Source organism: Chelmon rostratus, chromosome 14 (assembly GCF_017976325.1).
Source record: "Chelmon rostratus isolate fCheRos1 chromosome 14, fCheRos1.pri, whole genome shotgun sequence".
Lineage (NCBI taxonomy): Eukaryota > Metazoa > Chordata > Actinopteri > Chaetodontiformes > Chaetodontidae > Chelmon > Chelmon rostratus.
The window spans coordinates 12,839,512-12,865,776 of NC_055671.1; the positions used below are offsets into that span (position 1 = coordinate 12,839,512).

The 26,265-nt window shown below is 43.1% G+C and overlaps 4 protein-coding genes across 8 annotated transcripts; 2 read left to right on the forward strand and 2 right to left on the reverse strand.

Moving 5' to 3' along the window:
* Positions 1 to 971: 971 nt before the first annotated feature.
* On the forward strand, positions 972 to 10,404 carry LOC121617725 (thrombospondin type-1 domain-containing protein 1). Of its 3 annotated transcripts, XM_041952942.1 has the most exons (9): positions 972 to 1,042; positions 1,697 to 1,794; positions 2,573 to 2,689; positions 3,516 to 3,910; positions 4,016 to 4,676; positions 5,688 to 5,849; positions 5,936 to 6,344; positions 6,438 to 6,978; positions 7,071 to 10,404. In XM_041952942.1, exons 3-9 carry the CDS (start codon positions 2,638 to 2,640, stop codon positions 7,707 to 7,709), a joined length of 2,859 nt encoding a protein of 952 aa, XP_041808876.1. In that variant the 5' UTR covers positions 972 to 1,042; positions 1,697 to 1,794; positions 2,573 to 2,637; the 3' UTR covers positions 7,710 to 10,404. The 3 variants fall into 3 exon arrangements, with proteins under 3 accessions (XP_041808876.1, XP_041808875.1, XP_041808877.1); XM_041952941.1 differs by lacking the exon at positions 972 to 1,042 and having other exon boundaries at positions 1,636 to 1,794; XM_041952943.1 differs by lacking the exon at positions 972 to 1,042 and having other exon boundaries at positions 1,636 to 1,794; positions 3,525 to 3,910.
* Positions 8,516 to 11,163, reverse strand: fgl1b (fibrinogen like 1B). The gene is made up of 9 exons (XM_041952944.1): positions 10,893 to 11,163; positions 10,701 to 10,799; positions 10,178 to 10,445; positions 9,815 to 9,974; positions 9,619 to 9,716; positions 9,384 to 9,472; positions 9,170 to 9,295; positions 9,026 to 9,090; positions 8,516 to 8,870 (listed from the first exon to the last, which is right to left on the reverse strand). Exons 1-9 carry the CDS (start codon positions 10,896 to 10,898, stop codon positions 8,690 to 8,692), a joined length of 1,092 nt encoding a protein of 363 aa, XP_041808878.1. The 5' UTR covers positions 10,899 to 11,163; the 3' UTR covers positions 8,516 to 8,689.
* Positions 11,164 to 12,095: 932 nt separating this feature from the next.
* Positions 12,096 to 18,898, forward strand: tpte (transmembrane phosphatase with tensin homology). 3 transcript variants are annotated; one of them, XM_041952281.1, is made up of 19 exons: positions 12,096 to 12,460; positions 12,945 to 13,035; positions 13,176 to 13,256; positions 13,356 to 13,403; positions 13,523 to 13,684; positions 14,231 to 14,350; positions 15,077 to 15,176; positions 15,268 to 15,331; positions 15,461 to 15,525; positions 15,716 to 15,776; positions 15,869 to 15,950; positions 16,106 to 16,194; positions 16,531 to 16,592; positions 16,695 to 16,775; positions 17,127 to 17,232; positions 17,330 to 17,427; positions 17,514 to 17,609; positions 17,718 to 17,788; positions 17,890 to 18,898. In XM_041952281.1, the coding sequence occupies exons 2-19, from the start codon at positions 12,989 to 12,991 to the stop codon at positions 17,990 to 17,992; spliced, it is 1,536 nt and encodes a 511-aa protein (XP_041808215.1). In that variant the 5' UTR covers positions 12,096 to 12,460; positions 12,945 to 12,988; the 3' UTR covers positions 17,993 to 18,898. The 3 variants fall into 3 exon arrangements, with proteins under 3 accessions (XP_041808215.1, XP_041808217.1, XP_041808216.1); XM_041952283.1 differs by lacking the exon at positions 12,945 to 13,035; XM_041952282.1 differs by lacking the exon at positions 12,096 to 12,460 and having other exon boundaries at positions 12,526 to 13,035.
* A 385-nt stretch (positions 18,899 to 19,283) lies between these two features.
* On the reverse strand, positions 19,284 to 25,595 carry smpd1 (sphingomyelin phosphodiesterase 1). Its single transcript, XM_041952129.1, has 9 exons — positions 25,429 to 25,595; positions 25,007 to 25,258; positions 23,382 to 23,702; positions 22,891 to 23,171; positions 22,370 to 22,543; positions 21,867 to 22,038; positions 21,539 to 21,615; positions 20,872 to 21,017; positions 19,284 to 20,788 (listed from the first exon to the last, which is right to left on the reverse strand). The coding sequence occupies exons 2-9, from the start codon at positions 25,214 to 25,216 to the stop codon at positions 20,370 to 20,372; spliced, it is 1,800 nt and encodes a 599-aa protein (XP_041808063.1). The 5' UTR covers positions 25,217 to 25,258; positions 25,429 to 25,595; the 3' UTR covers positions 19,284 to 20,369.
* Positions 25,596 to 26,265: the final 670 nt, after the last annotated feature.

Consider the following 26,265-nt stretch of genomic DNA (forward strand, 5'->3'; position numbering starts at 1 on the left):
AGAAAAGAAACGTTCTTTGTTCTTATTGTGAGCTGAGCTGAGCAGTAAAGGGTGTTTCATCTCCAGAGAAGCTTCCTGTTTTCTGCTGGCTCTCTCTCTCTCTCTCTCTGGAGGAAAAATGAAGGTCTGTAGCGGTCTACAGCTGATTAGATTACCCTACCATGTGGTTCACTAGATGAACCCAGTTACTTCAGGAAGTCGTGAGAGCCGGAGCGAGGCAGGTCTGATCATAATAATTAGGGATTCGTGCACAACATTGAACTTTTGGTGAATGTTTTTCTGTACAACATAGGTCTTGTTCTTGCATGCTGAGCACGACTAATTTATTCAACGGTGCATTCAAAGTTCATCCACATCCTGAACGGCCGAGTGTCATCTGTTCACATCTCAGTAATGACTTGTCAGTCATCTCATGAGAGGGGAAGGTAATGTGAATGTGTGAGATGAATAGTTCTGCAGTTTACTTCCATGACTCGATCATGCAAAATGTTTTTTGTTGTTGTTGTTGTTACCCTGCCTCCTGGGCTGATATACACCTCATTCACTGGATGCTGCATACACAGTGCTATTCTGTCTGATCTTTTAACCCCATCACATAAAAAAGATTTATGTGTGACTGCCACTTGAAGGGGTGGATCCATCTGGTGAATCTCATATTTCTCCATGTAGTCACTTTCCTCAGGCACCTGTGCTGAAGTCTGTTGATGACTCAGGTGCCGGTTGTTCAAACTGACAACAATCAGTTATCAGTCAGTCAAGGTGAATATTTCTCTTTGCGCTGTATATAATTGAGTTTTCTATAATGCCCTTTGCTCGTTCACTTACCTTAACTTAATCTGCATGTGAAGGTAGTGCACAGCCACTTCTGCACTCGAGAGCCAGTGTTTTGAAAATTAATGGGAGTGGAAGTCTCAGCTTAATCACAGATATTCAGAACCACTTCCAAACCAGTGAATAGTTTTGCTTCATTTTGCCTGTTAATCCTCCCAGGCAGGAATGTAAAGGGTGGTGGTGGAAGAAGTATTTGGATCTTTTACTTACTGTAAGTATAAGTAGCAAAACTACAGTGTAGGAATATTGTTCTTACAACGGGTCCTGCATTCAAACTCTTCTTTAAATAAAAGTACAAAAGTGTTAGCATCAAAATATACTTTAAGTAGTATTCATGCTGAATATCTTATTTCAGAATATATTATATTTCTGGATTATGATTGGTGATGCACTAATGTGTACATTATTTTAATGTTGCATCTGGTAAAAGTGGAACTAATTTGACATGATTTATTGATTGATTGATAATATAAATCTACAAAGTACCTAAACTATAAAGGTACAAATAAATGTAATTCAGTAAATGTAGTTAAGTAAAAAGTACAATATTTGCTTTTGAAATGTAGTGGAAGTGGAAAAGTATCAAAGTACTAAATTTTATGATAAATATTTCCGCAATTATATCATTAATTCGATTTTTTTTTCTGAAACAAAGTAGCTAATTGCTGTATTTGCCACGACGTCACAGTACGCTGTCTGGACTGTTCCTCTACATCTGGGAGGAACAAAAACACTGAGTTACTCAGAAGTGCGCGCTGCTGCTGACCGTGAAGTGACGGATCTCCTTCACGCGCTCTCAGCACGGGCGCGCGCCCTCGGACGGCCCCGCCGACTGTCACAGAAATTATTACCAGTTTATTATTAGCAGGAGAAATGTGTTAGCAGCGCATGGAGCGGCCGTTACCGGGCTCTGTTTGTTGGATAACTGCAGCGGAATAATGCCGCGCCGAGTCGACAAGACATGTGAGTAGAACAGCTCTGTTTTCCTTTCACAGTGAAGGTTATGATAGTCCCGGCTGGAGGTCCAACTCTGATGCTAAACCCAAGACTTAGACTTGAAATCATTCGCGCGCACCGAAGAGGTGATATAACAACGATGAAACAGATTTAAAAAGAAGGACATGCGGTAAAATAGCCATAGGTGCGTTTGAGTTGAGTGTAAAGGAGAGAAGTACTCATGCTATGGTAACTGTGTTCACATAAGAATACATGTTAGGCCAACTCTTTGCTTACCTATATTGAGTATGTATTGATTTTATTGATTGATACCTCATGGGATTAGTGCAAAGAAGCCTCCAATTTGAATAGGGGTGTGAAAAGTCCAAAAAAAAAAAGATGCAAAGAAAGAAAGTTTGGTGCCCAAAATCTCAAATTCTGGGATTTTTTTCTGAGACATTCAGTAGTCTATTGTGTTGCTAAGGAAATCATTGAAAAATAGTGAGTGGGCAACCAAACAACAAGGATTTGTCTCTGCATCACAAATATTTGTTATCCGTCCGTACCCATTGTGAAGATGAAAGGAAGAGGAAGACGCCACTGTAAATCCAGAAAACTCATGGTCACTGCTTCGTGCTCCAGCCTTCCTGTTTTTCATACCTCAGATCAGTGCACCACTTCTTCCATGCCCTCTCCTGTCTCAAGACCCGCTCAGCAAGCACTGCTTGTTTCCTGCTGTCTTCTTGTGGATTTTTTTTTAAAATGTATTTTTGGTGTTATTTTGTGATCTGCCTCTGATTTATAGAGGTCAGGGGTGGTGGAAGAGGACGGTCATGCGGTGTAGGAGGAACCAGAGGCACGGACATCGGAATGCCTCAGGCTGTCTCACTGCTGCCCTTTCTGCTGGCGCTCATGGGATACGGTGAGTGTCACCAAACCGCATCTTCATAACACAACTCCATGCTTGAAGAGGCCAGCAGGAGCGCTGATTTTAAATTCACTCGATCTATCACTTCAATGGGCTGTGCACGTTTCCTCATTCAAATGGGAGAGGGTTGAGTTGAGCTGAAGGAAAGGAGTGAAGGGGGTAGTGGAGGGTCAGCCTCTTCCTCTTCCCGTACCCTCTTTGCTTCGTAAGGATGTGAGCTCTGCGCAACAGGAGTCACACACCACGCCACATAATAGCTCATTGAATGATATGCCACTGTGCTGCAGCATTTTTGCTTATTCCCCGGGTAATGTTATTGTACTAATATGCTCAGAGCTGCTGCTAAGCAATCAACCACTAATTGTTGAAATTATTATGTGAATGAGCAAATTCCATCATTTGTGGCTGGGAAATTTATCAATAGGCCCATACTTAATTCATGACTGTACGTGGGTTTTTTTTTTTTGTATCATGATGCACAAATATGTTACCAGAAGTGGCACTACTTTTCAAACAGTCCAAACATTAATTAGACAACTTTACGTGTAACTGTTTACACCTAAGCAGATATTGGGACACATAATTCTAGAAAATAAACCTGAAGCACACTCTGTGGACACAGTAACAGACATACCAAGTCATACCAAGACAAGTGAAAGATCAGATAGTTGATCTAAAAAATACACAAAGACACAGCAACAACAAAACCAGTCAGACCACATTTTACTCAAGGTCATACTTAAAAGTTAGTGCAAGATGCATCAACGGTAGGTAAAATGTCTCTCTGCTGTATCTCACTTCTGTGCATCCTTTCCTGTAGCTTTTGCAGGGCTCAATATCTGGCCCTCCTTCCACGTTGCCCTAAGCAACGCCAGTGTATTTGTGGACTACAGCACAAAATCCAACAGCAGTGCTGTCCGCAGCACCAGCCTCTCTCTAGTCAACACGGAAACCAACACCACCCTCCTGACCAGGACTCTTCCCGACGACCAATCGACCGGTAGGGTGGAGTTCAACTGCTCTTGCTTCCTGTATGCAGGAACTTTCCGGTTCCTGCTGAGGCAGACCAGCATCTCTGCTGCACCTCGTGCTAATGGCACAGAGGACAGCAGCGTGGAGAGCACTGCCTGGTGGTGGAGTTCGGAACTGCAGGTGCAGTGGCCCACCTTTCACATCGCTGTGGAGAGGGCCGGAAACCACTCAGGATCTTTTCAGGCAAGACAAACTAGACCTCAGACTTTACGCACTAAGCTGGCTTATTGTGCTGCAGAATGTCGACCAGAGTGATTAACATACGACTCTTCTTCTGTCTCTCTCCAGGTTGGGATATCCACCAATGAACATTTTCAGGCTTGCTCCAGCGGCATTGAGTCTGCTCTCTTCCTAGAGGTCAGCTACATGGAGTACAACCAAATAGGGCGAAACAGCATCGACAAGGTCCGAGCCCGCACGCGACACCCGATCAAACCCCTCCGCTCCCAGAATATCGAGCTGGCCTGCGCCTTCCCTTTCACAGAAAGAGACTTCATACGAGTGGCCCTGCGGTCTCCTCATGCAGCACAGGATGTGAAGAGCTCTGGAGCTCTCTACCTGTCTCGTATCTTCTCCTACAAGCTGCTGGTGGAAAATGGCAACGCTTACAGGAGTGGTTGTGAAGGGACCATGACTGTCAGACTGATAACTCCACCTTGTGCTCACATCAATGGGAAAGTGTTGCTGTATAAGGAAGCAGGTGTTGGAAGAGGGGTTGCCGTTTCCTCTGGGATGGGAGCAGGTGGAACAGCGCTGCTGGGGTTCGGACCAGAGGAGCCCTCTTCTCCTCCCTTGGCCTTTAACTGGCTGACTCAGGGAGAGAATGAGACAGAATTCAACTGCTCTGTGTTTTACCCGGGAAGGAATAAGTACTGCTTTCGCTTTGTTTTCAACTTCAGTCGCTCGCCGAGTCCTGCACAGACCTGTTTGGTGGTTCACAGGAGCACAGGTGAGATTTAAGAGATCAACACATTCACACTAAGTGGCTTCCAAGAATAGATTTACACTACTGTTTGTCATTCAGTAGTGTCAGTGGAGACGGGGTGCAGTGATTTATTCAGTAAGACCTGAATTTTGCTTTGTTCATCCAGATTTTCCCAAATAAAATCCAGTGGCAGATAAAACCCAGTGACTAGCTGAGGAATGGCCTCATTAAATAGCAGGCAAGAGGCCTTTTTCACATTTCACTGTAGGAAAAAGACAGTAGGTAAAATAAATATTAATGATGGCTGAATTCTGTTTAGTTGCAGGGGGTAACAAAAGACTGGGAAATTTCTGGAACGCTCCAAAAACACCTGTTTGGAACATTCCACAGGTAAACAGGTTGATTGGTAACAGATGATAGTTTCATGATTGGGTGTGAAAGGAGCATCCTGGAAAGGCTCAGTTGCTCACAGGCAGGGATGGAGCGAGGTTCACCACTTTGTGAACACATGATTGTATAAAGGATGTTACTACATGCGCTCAGGAACACTTTGTAAACTGTTAGCAGTAAACACAGTTCAAATGTAAATTATTGCATTCTGTATTTATTTATGTTTTACACAGCAACCACGAGTATATATACACACATACATATATACGTATACATATATATGTATGTATGTATATACGTGTGTGTGTGTGTGTATATGTATACATGGAAAATCCAGTGAATGAGGGGCTTCATGGTCATGTTGACACATTGAGCATATTCACTTCTAACTAGTCAAACATGGGAGTAAACCAGCCATAACTGTCACATTCTCACAATAGAAGGTCGCTTGCAGCTGTGTCCTGGCTTTGTCTATTTTGGGAATAAAGCACTGACTGGTTGATGTCATGTGATATGATGGTTGAGCCCTTTTCAGCTCTGTGTGGAAGGGTCTGATTTTTTTCTTCTACCTGCTTTTTTTACAGGCTTGTGCTGGAAATGTACCAATTTTTACACAATTATATATTTTTTTCTGTTTTTCTGCAGAGTCATGGGGCCCGTGGCAGCCGTGGAGCTTGTGCAGTGTGAGCTGTGGAGAGGGGGTGAGGGAAAGAGTGCGTGAGTGTTTGCTGCCCTCAGGTGTGGGAGGGATGCAGTGCACTGGCATGGTGAAGGAACAGTCCATGTGCTCTCTGGAGGACTGTGTCGGTCAGTGTCTTCACATCTTATGTCCTTTTTTTTTCTTTTTCACTTTCATTTAACTTTTAACACAATTGCCTCTATTTCTTACCCAGTGCTGCCTGCACCTTCTCCATCCCTCCCCCCTGCACCTGTCGGAGTTGCACCCCTAGGTGGTAACATGGTCGTGGTGGTTGGTATCTCCCTTTGCCTGGCTGTGATTCTGGCCACCGTTGTGGTGACTGTGTGGAGGAAGCTTTGCCAGACCCCGCAGTGCAGCTCTGTCCGCAGAGGGTCCATGCATTCCCCTGGAGGACGCAAGCTCTCCGACGAGGCCTCCATTTGTGGTCACAGCCTCCAGAGACCCAGCCTGTCCGACGGCCATGGCCCACTTGGGGGTGTAGCCCAGAAAGACACTCCTGTCCTTGGCAGTCAACCTCTCCCCCATACCCTAGTGATACCTGTCTCACAGGACCCAGAGAGGCTGTCCCCCACAGGTCAGAAGATGTTACCAACAATATTTGGGTATGTTTAGAATATTGTTTTCTTACATCACACATACAAATTATTGCGAAACTTAAAATAGAAATAGAAAATAAAATACAGTTGTCTCTTTAGGTACCGGCTGGCTCAGCAGCAGCTGAAAGAGATGAAAAAGAAGGGGTTGAAGGAGGCCACACAGCTGTACCACGTCTCTTCAAGCCCAGTCCACGACACCTTGTTGGAAACATCTGCTTCACCTACCACCTCCCCCATCCCTACACCAACTGGATTCGCTCATCCCGTACTCCCTTTGGGCCTCCAGGACGACGCCGACCACAACCATTTTCGTATTGCAGCTCCCTTTTCTGAGCCCCCGGCGCAGAGTTCTGGGGTCACGTCAGACAGACTGAGTCCCAGAGTGGAGCTGGTCTTAGGTCCTCATGCCTCTGCTCATGCGAGTGGTGGCAGCTCAAAATGGAGTGACCGCACCGCGGACTGGGTGGAGATGGTGGAGAGGAGCGGGCTAGCAGGCTTCAGAGGAGGAGGAGATGCAGGGATGGGAAACTCCTGCCATAAGAATCCAAATTTCCGCCGGACCTCCAGTTTTAATGACACCAAACCCCAGCCTCCACCCTCTGCACATTCTAGACATTTCAGAGAAAGGAGCATGACCCAGGTCACCTATCCAGCTGTATTTATGTGTTTATTTATTGTATGTGTGTAGGTGCGTTTAAACCTTTTTAATTAACAAAGATCACATCTTTTCAGGTGGGATCTCGGACCCTTCCTGAAGGCAGCTGTTGGACCAAAGGAGGATGGGAGAGGCAGCCATACCGCTCCTACCCCATTCCAGAGCATGGGGCCTCAGACTGGACTAAATCCAGACCTCAGAGAAGTGACCAGAGGAGGCCCTGGATGAAGACAGCTGTTTCTTCTCACAACAGTGAACTTAAGCACACAGGGACCAGCACAGACAGCATTTCAGCATATGGAAAACACGCTAAGGCAGACCTCAGTGGCAACGTGGAAAGGAAAAGGAGCGGTGAGACAGGAGTTGGAGCGGGAATCTCAGGAATTGGGGGTCCATCCACGGGGCCCATCAGCCTGAGTGTGGATCGAGCAGAGCGGGCAGAGCAGAACTGGAACCGTCGTGGCCCATCGCCGATCCAGAGGAACATCTTGGCCCGGAAGTTAAAGGAGGCTCAGTCCTGCTCTGGGTTCAAGGGGCGGCAGCGCAGCTCCACCTTTAGCGTTTCATCCTCGGAGCAGAGGAAAGGTCGCTGCCGCTCTCTGCCGATGTCTGGAGACTACGGCAGCAGCGGCAGCTCGCCTTACAGGTTGAGTGAGGCAGAGCAGAGGATGTTGGACCTAGATCTGTCCTCAGCGTATACAGGGGAGGAGGAGTAGACCACACAGATTTGTAGTACTACACCAGGAAGGACTTGCCATTTCTTTCAAACCTAAAAACCTCTCTGCTACATCTGTGACTTCAACCTAAACACAAACACACATATCAATGAAGATTATATTGTATGTTGGATATTTAAGAAGTTTGAGAGAGTGAATTACATTACATTTGTTCACTGTAATTGTGTTAATTTTTCACATTTTGATAGGCATTATGTTTGAACATATTTTTGATTCACTCAGAGTTTGACTGTTCTGTTTGTAGGTTTCACTGTATGTCAGCTGCTGGTACAGTATTTACCATAATCAAGCCCGTTGACAGGGGGGGGGGCAACCGGGTATGTTGTCCCGGGCCTCAGGACCATAGGGGCCCCTGAATGACCCTTAATTTATTTTAAGGGGTGCTTGGGGGGCCCTATGATGGTCTCTTGTCCCAGGGCCCCAGCAAGTCTGTTGACAGCCCTGACCATAATAAGTCATATGTCTATATGCACTGTTTAACACAAACCCTATCAATGACAGTATATACAATACACTACAGAAGACGGGTTAGTCTTATTGTTCTACACTGCCGAATGTGCTGCTTTTATCATGCTGTGAAGGCCCATTGTACAATACTGTGGTGTAGTGAGACCCTCTCTCACTATGATTTAATTCATTGTTCTAATTTGCATGTATAATATAAGCAATGCCAAGCATTTTTCTTGTATTTTCTGCACAGAGCAGTAGTACGCAGTAGTACGCAGTTGTTGCAACTAGGACAGTCAAACATGAACACCAGTGAGGCATTGTGGCTGAGATGCTGTTTGTTTTTATTTTTTGAGTAAGATGATACACTTTATAGAAAGGATGCTTACTTTGAGAACAGAAGATACTGTGCTATTGCAAGTTGATAATAGTTTCAACTGATGACGCAAAGGGAGAAATTAAAATACGAAGAGTGTAAACATGCCTTTGCCCTCATTCACCCAGCCTGGTTTTTACATTTCCCCCGCTCCACTGCCCATGGTGTCCAAGAAAACCAAAGGCCGCACCTTCATGGTGGTGTGTCTAAGGGAATACCACAGGCCTTTCCAGGTCCCCCACACCACACCGTTGTCATACTGGCCCTTGTACTTCCCTGTGCGGTAGAACTTCCCATTTAAGTTGGCTGCATGACACCTGCAGACAGTACAAATTGAAGTGATTCAACCTCCATCTATTTTTAAAGGTCCTGCATTTTCTGTGGTCCACAAGTTTTTTTAAACGATAACATAATATATGAGAAAGAACTGTGGTATGGTAATGATAATACACACTTATTTGAAAGGTCTCACCTGTTGAACCACCATCCTGCCTTATTCTCCTGAGCACAGCTGCCCTGAATGTAGCGATCATTGTCCTGTCAAAGCATCACCATCGTCAGTGTTACCACTGTCAAAATGCCACCTTAGATTGGTATAAAGGGATATATTACTCACCTGATCTCTGGTGCTGAACTGCATACCGCTGAGGCAGGCGGACCAGTGCTCCACCACCCCCCCACCACCAGTCAGAGCGTCCCCAGCTTGCCCACTATACAGCTCATACTGGAGGCGATACTTGTCCTGGAATAGATATTAATGCAATCCTATATTAATAATGTTTTTTTTTTGGAATCGCAGTTACTTTTGAGAACTGTAAAACTGATCTTACAGCCTCATCTGTGATCCTGAAGTTCTCATAAAATGCGTAATTTCTCTTTCCATCCCAGTCCATTAGATCTATCTTCACCAGGTTCTGACCTTCAGGGCAAAGACGTGTATGCATGAGAAAAAAGCAGCCAACCAGGGAGAACATTTAGACCCTGTAAGCCTATCAAAAAAATAAAACACCACTTGTAAAAAATGAGATGCAAATTAGTGATTCTGGGATTTTAATGATATCCTACCTTCTGAGAGTAGAGAATAAATGTGCTCATTCCCCAACCAAAACTCATCATTCCACAGTTTCAAGTCACCAAAGCCATCTCTGTAGTCCACCCAGTCTCTGAAATGAGAATTGGGTAGATATTTAGGCTTTGCAAGGTTTTGGAGACTGGGTATTTTCACATATGCTATACATGGCTACTGCCTCTGATTAAATACCTGTTGAAATCAACTTTTCCGTGCCGACGTTTCTGAAACACTGTCCATCCTCCTCCATCTTTCATGTCACAGTAGACCAAAAAAGGCTCCTGGTGTGATTTGGGTCTGATGCGGTAAAAACCGCTTGGTGGTCTCAGTCTGTCAAACAGCTCAGAGCAGTCTGGGAAGAAATGAAAAATCTTTACAGATTGCTGATTATCACCCTCACCATTACTTAATTCACGTTAAATGACGTGCAAATCTCAGTGAATATGAATATTAATTAATTCCCAGAATCCTTTCATGCACCGCAGGCTCCAAACCAAAATGTTACTATAAATAAACACTCAAACACTTATATGATATGATGTGAGCTATTCTTACCTTTGTCGTGGACAATTAAACTGCCTGCTGGTGGAAGTGGTTTCATCAGTGTCATATCAGAGCTGTCTAATGTTCCACTGCTGTTGTGGTTTACAGCGGGGCCTGCGTCAGTTTCAGGTTTAGTATTAGGTGCAGCGGATTGAAATGGCTTGAAGTATTTGTGCATCTGCAAGTGCTCCACCTGCCAAGTCCCAATCAAGAGCTTATTCTCCAGTTTCCTGATGCTGCGCTTGAGAGCTGCAACCTCTGGCCCACAGGACTCCACTGCCTTAAATGAGAAAGACATTTTTGAGTCATACATATCACTTCTACTTTCGACTGGTTCCCAGAGAGGGGCCAGTAAAAGCATAGGGCTGCACCTCCAGGCATCTATGAAACAGATTTTTTTCATGTGGACTTTCTAGGAATTACAGTTCTTTCACAGTCCTGTTTGTAATCTATGCTTTTTTAACAACACATTTTAAATTTGCACTGTCAATACAAACACAAGCAGACATATCCTGAAGTAAGACAAGATACATACTGACAACTGCGTGGAAGAGGCCATGGCTGTCCACACCAGAGCCAACAACAGCAACACTGCCATGGCTTTTAGGAAGAAGCCCCTTGCTGCAAGGTCAGTCTGAAATCGTCAATACAGGTTGAAGAATAAACAGATGCCGATCAAGAAACTGAAATTCCTCAAACTTTAAAAATCTCTGTACCACAAGCCTACCTTCATGTTGCGCCGCCTCCCCTTGTTTTCTCCAGGTTCTGTGTTCTTTTCCTCTAAAGATTTGTCAGTATTATTTATAGGTTGGGCTGGTTCTGCATGGTCCACATTAGAGGATTCCAACTCGACCAACCTTGCCAAGCACTGAACTCGAGCCAGTTTGTCCTTTCCCTCCTCTATCAAGCATCTTAGTATTTGGAAAGGCTAGCTGATCCCAGACCTGCAAATGGCCTCATGGACAATGAGTGTTGAGAGGACTCCATTCCTTACATGCCTGAAGTACTGTCCTTATTTATTTCCTTTTTTGGTCAATAAAATCATTCTAGAAATGTGTATACTCCTTTTCTTAAAGTACTGACTTGTGTTTTATTGCTGTGCTTCATTTAACAGAAATCAAATTGATTTTTTGAGGGTTTAGTTTAACATGTGGGTAAACTACCCTTTCAAATTCAACCATATAAACTATAAGTAAGAAACATTAGGAAAATAATTCCAAGTAATGCAGGAGTTCAAACAAACCGACTGGGAGAAAGTGGATGTTCTTGTAGGTGACACTATACAAACACTACATACACTTAGTGTTCACTGACTGAGAGATAATCACTGATGCCAAGAGAGTGCAAACGCAAAACAACCCAAGAGAGAGTAAGAAGAAAAATGGATTTGATCAGCAACGATTGATCATTTTATCCAACAATCAAAAGATCTGAAGAAAGTCAATTCACAATAACATGAAACAGCTGAAAATCTTGACATGAAATATAAACACTTCGTGAGTGATGTAGGCATGGCTCCCTCCTGTGTTAGGTTTTGGTTAGTGCTTTAAAAATTTGAAAACAGTTTATATCATATTGCCATATATCCTGTTTGGACAATATTTATTGTAAGTTACATGTATTTGTTTGTTTTAAGCATTTTTCGTCGTGTATGTTGATGCCATTGAATTTTTGTTATAGGGTTGTTTAAAAAGCAATTTCAATAAAGTTTATGACTGGTGTTACAGCCTGCTATTGTTCTGCCTCTGTTTACTTTAAGTAGCCTTTCCCTATGTTCAGCATAATGCTGTATTTTTCTTTATTTTTGTTGTCATGATAACGTTATAGCTTACCTCGCAGCCATGGTTAGGCTTTGTGGAGAGGGCTAAGCTAGCTGGCGTTAGGGAATGTAACGTTCAATTAAAACCAGATGTTACAGAGAGGAGGGAGATGAGAGAGGACAGCAGCAGCCTGTTGTCTGTCTTTAAAGCTATTACTTTTAGCTAATCTTAAAAGGAAAAAAGCTCGGTAACAGTTACAGGAAGGTTACGGTCAGGCTTAGTCAGTTGTGGTGTGAAAGTGGGTCAAGGAGAGAAAAGATGAGTTAAGAGTATCGAGGAAGAAAAGCGCTGTGCGTGTTTTGCGCAGAGCTCCAGGAAGTCCGAAACCGCTACGTTTGCACAAAAGGACGAGTAAAAGTGGACGGACATAAAAAAAAAATCTACCCGGTTAACCTTTGAACCGTCTTCCTCTGTCTTCACAAGAAGAAGTCACAAGACTAACTCCCGTATAACTCCACGAATGACTGTCCTAACGGTGAGCGAACAGTGCGAGTTTAGCTAGTTTTGGGGGGCTAGTTTGGTGTCAACAGGTAAACAAACGGTCCGAGGAGACGGCTGTGTGAGGGGAAGCGGGTGGTTGGTGTGGTTTAACGTTTATCTAGCTTTTTGTCTTTTTTGTCTTTTTTTGGAGCTAATAGTGAATCCTGGATGCTTCATTTTCTGAAACAACTTGCTAATTTCTTGCTGGTATCTTTTGCATCAACGGCTAATCACAACACTTGTTGCTATGTGATAATGAGCTCCTGGATGCTGATGAGGCGTTCAATGTTAACGCTGTTTCTTTCAAAGAGTGCATTTATGTGCAAGACTAACATCAGTATTTCAGGGCAGGACACAGAGTTTTTTGTTCTGTAGCTTCTCTCTCTCTCTCTTTCTTTTCTATTCATTTTTTTTACATTGTAACTGTGGAACAAAATGTTGGACAAGGGAGTTTTAATCTGTCTACGCTTCGAATGCAGAGACCACAGGTTCAGGACAAAGCCAGGAGGGAGACACACACATCATGTCCTCTGTCTATTTCAGTCCAGGGTCGGATTCAGGTGTAAATGGGTGAGGAAGATAAAGCGACTAACATGGGAGGCTTGACCTTTATTATGTCTGCTGCTTTATATGTGCTGTTGTGTCCTTTCATCCTACTTCTTGTGAAGATTTTGCACTGTCTGTTATCTATCTTTCTGTCTGTCTTTTAGAAACGTTGCAAAGATGGAAGATGCTAAAGTGGAGATTGATGATGGAAAGGATGAGAGTGTGGTACCAGACACAATGTATCAGTAAGTTGATACAGCTTGGACTGCTGACAGTTTTGCATGCAGAAGTTTATTCACTCATTAACTGGTAAATACGATTGTACATTCTTTCCTCCTTTGCAGCAATATCCGGAAGAAGATAGCACCTTTTGTTATGTCCTTTGGATTTCGGTGAGTGTGTTTTGGGAAATTTTTTGCTGAGATGTTGGGTCATCTAGACTCCTGATTGCCAGTGACGTGTCTTTCCTTGCCTGGTAGTGTTTGATGATGCTGTCTGTCTTTTCCTCCAGTATATTCGGAGTGATACTGATCCTAGTGGACTTTGTGCTGGTTATTGTGGACATCTCCCTGCCAGCCAAGAGCCGAGATCTTGGAAATACCTTAGAGGCCATTTCCCTCGTCATCTCCTTCTTCTTTCTCCTTGATGTACTATCGCGGGTCTATGTGGACGGGTGAGTGAGGAGGGATGGCCTTGCACGCAGTTGTGCAGAAGTATAGCCGCAGATGTCATGCATGTTGGCCTAATTTTTGTGATATGAGCAACTCTGTCTTTGGAAACTCTTTGTGTTTATTGCCTTAGACATTGGGTGGTGGATGCAAGATCAGATTGCAAGATATATATTGTAAACTGCATCCAATATTCAAATGTAGTTTATTCACATATTCATCTACTGCTGCACAACTGCTTGCTTGTGAATGTTTGAACCAGAAACATTGAAAAGAGTGATGCAAACATTCCCGGGATCCTGTGTCAGCAGAAATCAAATGTGATTAGCTGTTAAACAGGAAGTTACAAGGAGGAAGCTAGACAGGAAATGTATGGCATGTATGCAGCTGGTCTTGGGAAACATAATGATTCAAAGTGCAGTAGTCGCTGAATATATACTCTCTGCTACAGTATGCTTTTCATGTTAATTAAGATACTATTAGTTGTATGGTCTGGTTTTGTCAGCTGTATGGTAATCTTCTCATGTTGTGTTTAATTAACCACCTTTCAGGGTCAGAGTTTACTACAGCTCCAAGCTGAACATCATAGACTCCTGTGTTGTGGTAATCACTCTGGTGGTCACCATGATCTACACCTTCACTGATCTGTCAGGAACCAGTCTCATTCCCAGGTGCCTACTTTTCCCTGCATTCCCTAAATATGTCTGTCGCTAAATATGTTAGCGACAGATATTTGGTGTCTTTGTAGAGGATAAAGAATGATATAAGTACACGGAAGCTCTCTTATTGGGTTTAGCCCTGAGTTTATTTATAATGATCCTAAAACAAATCCTCAGTAGTCCACCCACACAGGTGTTTTCACTAATGTCGCCTGACTCAATGTCTTCTGAGCTCAAACCAGTCAAAAGAGTTTGGTGACATCACGCAATTCCCAGACTAGCTTCATTTGACTGTGGGTCTAATCAGCCTGGATAACTGAAAACACCTGTGCAGGTGTGCAGGCCTCTAAGACTGTTACAATTAATGTAAATAAAACTGTGGCTCAGCCTACTGTAGATGGAGAACTCTGATAAAAATAATAATTCTAGTGCTTCCTTGGATTTATTTCATAATGATATTGTGAGGTTTCTTTATGCAATTTGTCTTTCTGAACTCCTCTAACCTCAGACTGAACCATCAACAATCAATGCAGGGGACATCAAAAGCTGACTGAACATTTTGCATTCACCAGCCTCATTATTCATATCTTATCTTATTCTGCACCATAGACCCTATTATTATTTGGCCTTTTTTTAAATAACCTCTAATAATTTGGAATATATTGTCCTCAATGCTGTTAAGATGTTTACATTTGTTTACTGATTCATAAGTATATTTTTTAATTCATTCTTCATCAGGGTGGTGACGTTTCTTCGTGTCCTGAGAATATTAATCCTGGTGAGGGTTTTCAGACTGGCAGCTCAGAAGAAGGAGCTGGAGAAGGTCACCAGGAGGATGGTAAGGTCATCTCCTAAAGTAGTACAGTTCACTCGAGGATTGCCCCTTTGTAGAATTAAAGTTGGCATCATTGACCTGATATTTTTCTCAGGTTTCTGAGAACAAGCGGCGGTATCAGAAGGATGGATTTGACCTCGACCTTACCTATGTCACAGGTAGCTGTTAGATACTGTAGGACACAAAAAACACCATACATGCATGTAAGAAAATACATCTACAATCGATTACTAAACATGAGACCCTGTAAGAAGTGAAACATTTGTTTGCGTCTTTACCTTCTGTAGACCGTGTCATCGCAATGTCTTTCCCCTCCTCTGGGAAGCAGTCATTCTACAGGAATCCAATCAGAGTAAGTCTAACACAAAATGGGTCACGCACAGTAAATAAAAGTAAAGCCCACCTCCATCACTCACTTGTTTCCAATTTAATTGTAACACCTATTTGAAAAAGAATCCATTCATGGGCGCTGTTGTTACAAGGAACTTTCAATATAAAGCAGACCTACAGACCTCTGAGTATACACACCTTTATCTGTGCAGGAAGTGGCGAGGTTCCTAGACACTAAACATGATGGCCAATATAAAGTTTACAACCTGTGCAGTAAGTTGGCACCTTTTCTCATCTCATGCTCTGCATTCCCTTTTATCTAGAGCTATACAAACTAGGTCAATCATTATCTTTTTTGTTTCCAGGTGAGAAAGGCTATGACCCGCAGTTCTTCCACTACAGGGTTGAACGAGTGTTCATTGATGACCACAACGTCCCCTCGTTGGAGTGAGTAACGCTCCCTGCTGCGATGTGTCATTTCTGTTTCACCTCTCCCTCTTTGCTTGAAATTACGCTGGAACACATCAGATTACAGCTACACATGAGGGCCTTCCAGCTTGTATCGATGCCTTTATCATTGCGTGTCCTGCTATCTGTCCCAGGGACATGCTGAAATACACAGCAAGCGTGAGGGAGTGGATGTCTGCCGATCCCAAAAACATCATCGCTATTCACTGCAAAGGAGGCAAAGGTGACGCCAAAGATTGCAATTTGTTTCATTATCATTGGTGACTTATTCGAGATGAAGACATTAGTTTGGTGTATAGTTGTTGAAAAATTGCAGCTCTCACTGTTACTTTTCTCTCTGCTGACCAGAGTTATTATTATAGTTTTGTATTTTTCATTCATTTTCAGTCAGAAATTGTCTCTTTTTTTCTGTTAAGTTTTTATTTTCATCCCAGTTAACTAAAATGTTTTTTCACATTTAGTTTTAGTTTTGAATTTAGTTTTATTTAACTTCAGTAACTTTGCTACTGTTGATTAAAAGTCATACGTAATTCCATAATGCTACTGCTCGCTTTCACAGGACGCACAGGCACTATGGTGTGCACCTGGCTTATTGACAGTGACCAGTTTGAGAGCGCACAGGTACATCCCTTTAGTTTTCAGATAAGTTCAAACAAGGCTAAATTGGCTAAAACATTTTGAAACAAGGCTGCTTCCTGACATTCATTTCTGTTTGTCCACCAGGACAGTCTGGAGTATTTTGGTGAGAGGAGGACAGACAAGAGTCGGAGCTCCAAGTTTCAGGGAGTGGAGACTCCTTCTCAGGTAAGAACAAGCCACTCAAGGGCCAAAAAAGTTGTTAATAGAGGCAATTATTTTGCCATTTTAGGAGTACAATTAAAGGCCACTTTGTGTAGAATTCAAAATTGTTCTGACTGGCACCTCCTAGTGGTTAAAAACTAAACTGAGGCAGTGGAGTCTGGAGTCATACTGGACATATGCAGTATGTTTACATATCTGCATGCATTATATGTGTATACATTCATAGAGGGAGAAAGAGATTTTACTTTCCCTTAATCTTGACAGTTTAAGATTTGAATACATTCACTGGAGACAGTATGAGATTTTCTCATAAAAATTTTAAATGTTGTTCTTTTGTGTCTGTGTGAACTACAGAGCCGCTACGTGGGGTATTACGAGATAATGAAGAACAAGTTCAACAGACAGCTGCCTCCACCTAAAAGCCTCAGGGTCAAGAGCATCCGCATCCACTCCATAGCAGGTAAAACCCAGCACGATACACCAATGCTAACTTTTATCCGTTACATATCTCTTTGTGCCTGCGTTAAAACGTGCTTTCTTTTTTTTTTGCTCCTCAGGTGTGGGTAAAGGTGATGGCAGCGATCTCAAGATGAAGATAATTGTGAAGAATCAGCTGGTTTTTCAATGTGTGTGCGCCAAACAGCAGAACTGCACAGTAAGTCTCACGCACCTGGAACATGCACCCATCACATCACACTGATTCATTTGTTGAACAGGCGATTAACGCGTGGTGGTTTTCAGGTGTTTCCGGATGTGGGAAGCAACGCAGCAGTCATCAGCCTTCAGGAAGGGCCTGTGGTTGAGGGGGACGTGAAGGTCATGTTTGAATCAAGTGCTGTGAGTGCTTTCTTTTACATCTTTTAAACTGCACGTGTAAGGAAAGCTGGTGTTTATCCTGATCGTCCTATCATTCACTTTATCTCTTGTTTTTGTCTTTCCCTTTAGGGCCTGCCAAAAGGATATGAAGATGTTCCCTTCTACTTCTGGTTCAATACTTCCTTCATAGTGGATAACAAGTATGTTTCTGTTGCTTGGATGCGAATATTTCTGTAGGTCGTGACTCAAAAGGTTTCATCTTCTTCTTTGACAATAGTGCTGACCTCCAAACTTTCCACAGGCTGTTTCTACCCAGGGAAGAGCTGGACAACCCACACAAACCGAAGACCTGGGACCTGTACAAGGAGGACTTTGGTGTTACTATGTTCTTCTCTGAGCCATAATAAAAGCCATTTAGAAAGATTATTGGGATAGTTTGGTTTTTTGAGGTGAATTACCTACAGTAGATGGTGGTTAGCACACCCCCACTGTGTAGAAGCAGCAGGAATACTGGTTTAGAAAGCTAAGCAGTGTACTGCTATGGACACATTTTAGTCACCTAAAAACAGGCCCACCTAAAATAGACAGTACCAGTTCAAGTGTACGTTATATTGAAAATATTTTACTGCTTTACCTTGCCTTCAGACAGCCCTTTCCCATGGAAAACTGAAGCTGTTGTGTCCCTCTCTACAAAGCCACCAGACTCCTTTGACAAAAACAGTAATTACTGCATAAGTGGCTTCAGTTTCCCAAGGTAAAGCAGGAAAAATATTTTAAATATAGCATACACTTAAATGTGATATAGATTTTTAGGTGGGCCTTTTATATGACTAAAATGTGTTTTGTTGCTGCCCCCCATTTACTGCAGTACATTGCATAGCCTCCTACACAGGTACTCCTGTTGCTTCTCCAAACTGGGGGCGTGCCAGCTGCCATCTACAGTATAAGGTTGTGTAAGTACCTTATACAACCTGACTTAAAAAGAATACTCTATCCCTTTAAGAAGATAAAATGGCTTGTTACAGTTGTATTTTTTAACAATGGATGGTGAGCAGAAATTGGTAGATCGAACACTAATTCAAGAAATGCATGAGTGGCATAAAATTATGTTCAAATGTTGTATGCAGTGAGCTCCTCCACTCAGTCAAACCATGCAGTGTTGCTCTAATGAGTTGTGGCACTTAAACTGAAATTTATAATGAGTGATATGTAAAGAAGTACCATGAAATAACTAGTCATGTATTCCAGTGAATCAGTTAAAATCTGTATGTGTGGTGACTCTTTTGAATGTCTGAAAATAAAATGTAAAAATTCCAAACAGAAGCAGAAAAAAACATTTGCACCTGATGAACATTTGCACCTGATCACATGATTTAAAACTACCACTTTTAAATGTCCTGTGTGTAGCTATTATTATGTACACTGAGTTGTTTTATTGTGAAGACAAACGGACGGAAATGTGGGGCAATGGTGGAAACCACTCAGATTTACCAGAACACATGGTGACACAGGAATGTGTTAATAGAAAAGCTGTCACACAGCTCCACCCTGAGTTAGTCTTGGAGGCAGCAGGCCTTTACTGCCTCAGTTGATTTAAAGGTAATGGCTTCCATGAGTTTAATCCATGATGTAGCTTTAGTTTTTAAGACATTTCACCATTATTTTTCCCCTCAAACACAAAACAAGTGGACAGTATCAGATTTGATCTTTTATTCACAATTTATACAATCTCTTTAAATTATTGCCTATTTTACAAGTTGCATTACTTGTCATGCTAATGTTACACCGCAGGTCACGTAGACCCAAGTTCTGAGAACCTTGCCATGCTTATCACACTTTGGGTCTATCGAACTCGATCTCTGTTAAACCTCAACGTCAACTAGCCAACAAAGAATTAAAGTGCAGACATAAGTAAACCTCAATGAGAAATACTGTTAATTATTCAGGTTTGAAGACCTCGTGGCTGATGCTGATGGTGCTGCGCATTAAGGTAGATACAGTACTTTACAAACTGACCTAAATCCCCACAACGAGCGGACTCAAAAAGATAAAGTTATGATACTGTGTACAGTGTAGCAACTCAGCAAAGCTCAAACCTGAGAAAAAAGATGGCTGAGGTCTCTTAATCTTTGTACCAACTTGAAATCCCAGCAAACATTGCGTTCACATTGCATTGTGGGACAGATCAAAAGGACGGATTGTCATCTATTTTAACACAAACTTTGCTATGTTTGTGAGTTTGAAGGATTCAGATTTTCGTTGGATGAAAATGTTGGGATTTTATTAAGCCTATCTCGAAAACTCTGGAGGATACTAACACTGAAGAATTATAATACAGGCTGCAAGCTATTTTGTACCAGAAACATTTAGGCAGCTCTAAAAGTTGACACATTGCTGTTAAGGATAGATATGTTTAACAGTATTCTCCCTGACACAACTACAGCACATCTGCCACAACATCTTCCTGGAAAATTTCAAGCAGTCTTTACACAACTATCGTTGCAAAAACAGCAGCCGACAAACCCAAGGCATGTTGCAAATCACAATCAAATTGTCTTTGTAAAACATCACTGATAACACAAGGCATAACTGCCTCTCAGACACACTGTCAGGTATACACAATCCACACAAACTGGCAGAGTACAAACAATAGCTCAAGTGACTTTATGTTATCAAGCCTATACAACAATCCTCATTGACCAACCAGCAACAGGTAAAATCTACTTTTTGGCTCTAATGCATATTTGGTCATATTGCTTATTCCCACACCCAGACAGTCAGTCAACACAGGGTTTTTCTGGCAGCCCGGGCCAAGTTTCCTTCAAAACCATTGAGGAGGTCGCACTGATCCAGCTCATCGGACCGCCCGCTTCGCAGAAAGCAGAGCAATGTAGTTTTGCACGTATCCTTGCAGGGCTCTGACACGTGTCCTTTATGTCTCAGGTACCAGAACCTCTGGAATACCCGGTCATCGCTGAGAAAGGTCCGCATCAGCCCGTCGTAGTCAGAGGGGAACAGGCTGGTCAGACCATAGGCCTTGGTTGCACGATATAGAAGTGTCCATTTGGGGTTCTGCTGTGGGCCACTTGGCGCTCCTGGACTGTGGTTTACCTCTGTGAGGTTCAGGATGTAGGTTTCGTGGTCGAGCACCAGCCGAGAGCTGCCTTGGTAATTCCCATCCACGTAGTAGACACGGTACCCTGGAAAGAGAAAGATTATGATTTTCACTTTTTAAGCTATGTGCTGCTCCTGAAATGTTGGGAGAACAACTTAATGAACTCACCTGGGTTAAGATTAATGTAAGTAGTGACACTGGGAGCAATGTAGGCTACTCCTAATGGGCGGGTCATGGCCTCCTCATCATAAAACATCTGGAACTCATCCATGTGTGTATGGCCAAAAAACTGTCCAGTAATTGTATTTTCATATCTGGAAAAGAGAGGATTTTAAACAAGAAAGAAAAAAACTTTACAACTTGTCTCATCTCTCCTCTAATTGGTAGGTTGCAGAACATCAGGCTGCCACATGCAGGAACTTTAACCACAGCAGGACACTGACCTTTGAATAAAAAACAAAACAAAAAACTTGCATATTCATTGACTAAAGCAGACACACAAAACCACATGAGACATCTGATCTGCCCATGCATACAAAAGAGGAAGAGAAACAACGTTTGCTAGTAACAAGTCAACCACATATTTAACTGACTAAAATAATCACATCTGAACATATCCCAAGAGTCCCAGACTACTGTTTGGATGGCAGACATGAAGCAATTATAAACTGACACTGAGGAATATGTGTTCCACATTACGTTCAATGGTCTGAAACTGTTGCATCATACATTAACAAGAAACCACTGCTGAGTATACAGACACAACAGCAACTAAACAGGACATACAGTGATTTACAGCTACTTCCATTTCTGATTAAATGATCAATGTAGCTACCTGTTGACAATGTGATAGTAGTTCCAGCTCCAGCTGCTAAGACACAGGCCAGGTGGGATGTGACCAATGATATGTACCTAAATCAAAGGAGGAAATGATAATGAAAATTCAATTACTGTAATCTCATGATCAGTATCAGTAAATACAGGGATGAAATGCGAACACCATTGAGTCATTAACCTCATCTATAATTGAGCATGTGGCTGAGGTGGGACATGAACCTGAGTGTCACTAAGACCACATTGAGCCTTTTATTAGCTTTACAATGTTAAGAGACCAAACTGACTCAATGTCTTCTCTCAGCTTTTGTTTTTGCTGCTGTGCTCACCTTTTCCCCTTTGTCCTCGCTGGCCTGCAGAATGTGGACCAGCCACTGCAGCTGGTTAGCAGGATCGGTAGAGTTCACCATCAGCCAGAAGTTTTCTCGAGCACAGAAGTTCATGTTGAGAGAGACCACCCTTAGGCCAGGCTGGACCTCCATCGTATAGAATCCTCCATATCTGAAATTGCACCCAAAGGATGTGGTTTAAGGACTCAGGAAATGAAACTCAGCTCTGGGGGCACCCATCAAAAGCCCAAACCCTCTATATAGGGAACAATATTCTGAAAAATGAAACCACTTCTTGCAAACAAGAGAGATGTGAACTAAAAGTGAAACTGCAAGAACAAACATAAACACAGTTTCTACTTTAAGATCTAAAACAAATCCTTTGCTTGCTGTTACGTCTCATTTAACAACAGCATTTACTGTACATCTTCTCTACAGGGTGGCCTGACCTGCACAATAACATCAACACACAACACACATTTAGACACAATAAGAGCAAGAACCTCAAAGTTTTCAAAGCCTGCTCTGATAACCATGGTGCCCATTCCTCTGCCATTGTATCGTAGAGCCAGGCGCAGGATCTGTTGCCGTGAACAAAGGGCGGTGGGAAGCTGTTCACTGGCGTACTCTCGTGGTTTCCTATAGCGGGGAAGACTGTCACATTAGGTCCCAGGTGTCTGGCCAGAAGACAGGAGGAAGAGGCAAAGGTCACTAGCTGATTGGATCAATTCCAGGTGACATATGACAAACATCTGACCAAAGCAGCAACAAAAACAGTGTTATCAACATGTTTGGAGTCAGAGTACAGGGCCATTTTGAGGTTACATTAGAGCAACTGGATTAGCTCAAAATTCAAAGAGAAGCAGTAAATCACCTTAAACATCGCTGAAAGGTCTGACATGTCAACTTCAAGTTACTCTATTAAAAACTACTCAGTGGTTGCAGGTAAAGTTGTTAGTGTGTGTGAAAGGAGCGGCTGTGCTCTTATCTTATATAAAAGAACTAAAAGTTAGGAGAAAATTACTTGTGGATGAGCCTGGAGACGACTGTAAGCTCTGACAGCTGCTGTTTCCTGGTCTGAGACCAAACATTGTGCGCTGGTATGTCTCCGGTCCAGTAGACCCAATCCCAGGGTCCAGCTGCGGCCACGTTTTCCAGGAGGTTCTCCACCGTTCGTAAAGGCAGGTCACACTTACTGTAGGTTCCCCAGTACCCGGCCTCCCTCCGCCTCCAGCGGGGAGATCTGGAGTCTTTGCGGCAACACAGAGGGTCCTTGCAGTCTGCGGTGGTGCCTGCTTCATACTCCTGTCGGTGGAGGCAGTTATTTGCATGACTTTAACACCGCAATCCTTGAATTTATACTGTCCATTATCAATATGAAACTGCATATATTGTAGTATAGTGTAGTGTAGTTTCAGGCACTCAAAGCATTTTATCCCACATAGAAAAAGAGTCGGGGCTATTGATAGATTTGGGTGATTATTTCAGTTAAATTCTGCTTTGGCACACACTCACCTGGTCCCAGTGGATGTCAGTCAGAAACAGGACCCTGCTCTGTGGAGAACCCGGTTTGGGTGGAGAGGGTGGTTTAACAGGGGGCTTGGGGACCTTTGGCAAAGTGATGTTCCAGGATGCGTAGATGTCAAATTTGCCGCAGGAGGGGCCCACCAGCAGGGCGCACGCTTCAGTGGGCCACAGCAAGGACTCCTGCAACGCCCGGATAAAGTCATCCCTGAACAGCTCCGTTATTTGCCGGCAAACTTGCTCATCAGCCAGATGGAGGCGGATACACGCCTCACCGACTGCCCGCGCCACTCGCTCTTCATTTGCATCGCTCTACGGGAAGCAAGACAGAAAGAACAGGAAAAGGGAAGAGGTTAACTGAAAGGCCTTTAGGCAACAGCTGTAACTATTGGACAACAGGAGCACTTGAGGTCAACAAAGAGATGTCTCATGCGTATTATTGTGCTAAATCAGCAATAAGCACTGGTGGATATAAAGATTTTCAAGGGGCAGAACAAGAAGTATGGTGGCGGGGGGGGGTTAGTGTCACATGCTGCTTCTGTTTGCGGACTTGAGTAACCCTGCATGCAGTAATAACCCCAGTTATTCATAGTAAAAGTGGTGTTAACGGATATTAAAAATGATCAATAAGTAGCATCTGTGCACTGAGCAATAGGACATGAATATCACTATTGTCTTATCAATCTAACTGTTCTCATATCACAATTTCCAATAAATGTACTATCTTTACTTCAATCATCTCAATCTGAGAAAAGCTCCAACAGCGACATCCAATCAGACATTCAAGCAACCATTTAGCCCACAGTTTAGTGCGGGAGGTCAGAAATATTTGACTGGCTATAAAACAACAAGAAGAAAAAATAAAAGAAAGGAACAACAACAATGAATTAAAAAACAAACAAACATACATTTATCGTTAACAGGGTCACTTTGACACTACAGCACATCTTGATCTCGGCTCCAGCGTTCATGAAGGTTATAATGCTCAGTTTTTTGTTGAAATTCCCAAAGCGGGGTTATGATTTGACTTTAGTTTGGAGGCTGTGTTGTGGCTGTAGTTTGTGGAGTAGCTAATACACAGACTATTGGATAGTAGAAACACCTCTCACCATAATGTAACACAATCCAACACCAAAAATAGCCTCCAGAATGAGCCTTAAGTTCAATCAACTCCTCTTTTCACAGCTGCACAGAATGAACCATATACGCCTTGTGAACATAGGATTTATTGCATCGGCTGATGGATTAAACTGGGTGTACCTGCTAAACCTGCATCAGTATAGAACAAGATATACTGTCCGAATGACCTCGCTAATGAGAAATATACAATGTTTTTACTTTATACTTCCTTTCTTCCCACTACTTATGTTTTTGTTCTGCTTATGAGCAGTTAAAATATCACTGACATCCGGGAATGAAATGTGAGCTAACTGGTTGGTTAAGTAACAAACAATAAGATCTAATAGTGAGAGCTTTTCTCAACTTAATCATTAGGAATTCAACACAATTCATGATGCAGATCTACAGATGATCCACGTTTTTGGTGACATTGCTCAGCCCTGCATTGCAGCAGCATCCTCTTTCCATCTCAAGTACGAAACATGATCAAGTATTACCAGAAGGGCGACATCCAGGATGGTGAAGACAGCTTTGCACAAGGGGCAGGTGATATTTCTCCAGTTAAATCCGACCCCGGTGCGGCTGAGCTGCTCCACGAGCACCAGCCTGGACTTCTCTGGGGTCGGTGAAGGATGACAGGACCCGAACAGTAGTACCAGAGCGCAGGTTAGCAGCCCGGCGGAGGGCAGCAGGGTGGGGAGCCTCATGGTTCTGGCAGCAGGTGTCCTCCGAGGACTGTCGCTGGCCGCCTGTGAGAGGAGGGGGACGCGGACAAACAGTCAAGGAAGCAGCGCTCAGCGGTGTAAGCTAACGCTTCAACTTCAGAGGAAATGACTCACGCGCCCACAAACTGATTTTAAAGTGGAACGGCGCTGACTGCTAGCAAAGTAGCTAGCGAGCTGCTCTTTTGCAACTGTACCTCAAAAGAAATGCAAATCTAGAGGGTCCTCGTCGTCTTCCCCGGCTGAGGTGAACACGGGCAGGTCGGCAGATTCAACACAGCCCCGCTTCCGCTTCCACAAACAAGGCCGAGAGGCCCCTCTTCTGGGTGCTCGCCGGCGGCAGCTCACAGCTTGTTGTGATGAGCGTCTCTCTCTGCTCGGTCTTGTGAAAGGCGGAGACAGTCAGCTGACTCATCACGTGCCAAAGTTTTCCCCCCTTTCTTCCGAGCAAACTGTGAGCTGCAGCAGATTCACCTCAGAAGTGTTTAGTTGTTGTTGTTGTTAGGAGACTTAATTGATTTTGCAGAAGTTTTTTTTTTACTCAGATTTTGACCAGAATATTTGTACTTTCTGCTCTCATGTCTTCACTGCAGGAAAAACCTCCATGCTGCACTGCAGCTTAGTCCAAAAACACTTTAAATCCGCATCATAAGCTCACTCCCATACACATCAACATTAATATAGGATCATGCATCAGCAAGTCCATCATTTGTTGTTATACTGAGCTGAATCTGACTGCCTCAAGAAAGGGGCCATGAATCTTTTAAATAAAAGATAGTAAATTATACATGTTCTTTGAGCTTATGAGCTTCATGGCTCACTATTGACATTGGAAGCAGTAGTTACACAAATAATTGTTAGCACTTGCTATACATTTTCTGCAGCTTTCAGCCAATGCTGTGTCCTTCATCAGTGCTCAACAACAGAACTTAAAAATGAATCACCTCCACGACAACTGTCAGACTCCATCCGCTGGGGAACGCCACAACATTTGGCTGAAAACTGTCCGGCGCTTTCTAGCACCTTCTGCAAGG

What these genes read in the sequence shown, in the direction of transcription:
- smpd1 (XM_041952129.1), bottom strand. Translation starts at nt 25,216, where the DNA reads ATGAGGCTCCCCACCCTGCTGCCCTCCGCCGGGCTGCTAACCTGCGCT. An exon ending in GTCTCCAGGCTCATCCACAA is followed by an intron (nt 22,544 to 22,890) that starts GTAATTTTCTCC and finishes TCTTCTGGCCAG; the next exon opens with ACACCTGGGACCTAATGTGA. An exon ending in TACTATCACATTGTCAACAG is followed by an intron (nt 21,018 to 21,538) that starts GTAGCTACATTG and finishes TCTCTTTTCCAG; the next exon opens with ATATGAAAATACAATTACTG.
- LOC121617725 (XM_041952942.1), top strand. Translation starts at nt 2,638, where the DNA reads ATGCCTCAGGCTGTCTCACTGCTGCCCTTTCTGCTGGCGCTCATGGGA. An exon ending in ACCACTCAGGATCTTTTCAG is followed by an intron (nt 3,911 to 4,015) that starts GCAAGACAAACT and finishes GTCTCTCTCCAG; the next exon opens with GTTGGGATATCCACCAATGA. An exon ending in GAGAAAGGAGCATGACCCAG is followed by an intron (nt 6,979 to 7,070) that starts GTCACCTATCCA and finishes ACATCTTTTCAG; the next exon opens with GTGGGATCTCGGACCCTTCC.
- fgl1b (XM_041952944.1), bottom strand. An exon ending in GGAAAAGTTGATTTCAACAG is followed by an intron (nt 9,717 to 9,814) that starts GTATTTAATCAG and finishes TTCTCATTTCAG; the next exon opens with AGACTGGGTGGACTACAGAG. An exon ending in AGTTCAGCACCAGAGATCAG is followed by an intron (nt 9,091 to 9,169) that starts GTGAGTAATATA and finishes ATGCTTTGACAG; the next exon opens with GACAATGATCGCTACATTCA.
- tpte (XM_041952281.1), top strand. Translation starts at nt 12,989, where the DNA reads ATGTCCTCTGTCTATTTCAGTCCAGGGTCGGATTCAGGTGTAAATGG. An exon ending in GTTATGTCCTTTGGATTTCG is followed by an intron (nt 13,404 to 13,522) that starts GTGAGTGTGTTT and finishes CTTTTCCTCCAG; the next exon opens with TATATTCGGAGTGATACTGA. An exon ending in TCTACAGGAATCCAATCAGA is followed by an intron (nt 15,526 to 15,715) that starts GTAAGTCTAACA and finishes TTATCTGTGCAG; the next exon opens with GAAGTGGCGAGGTTCCTAGA.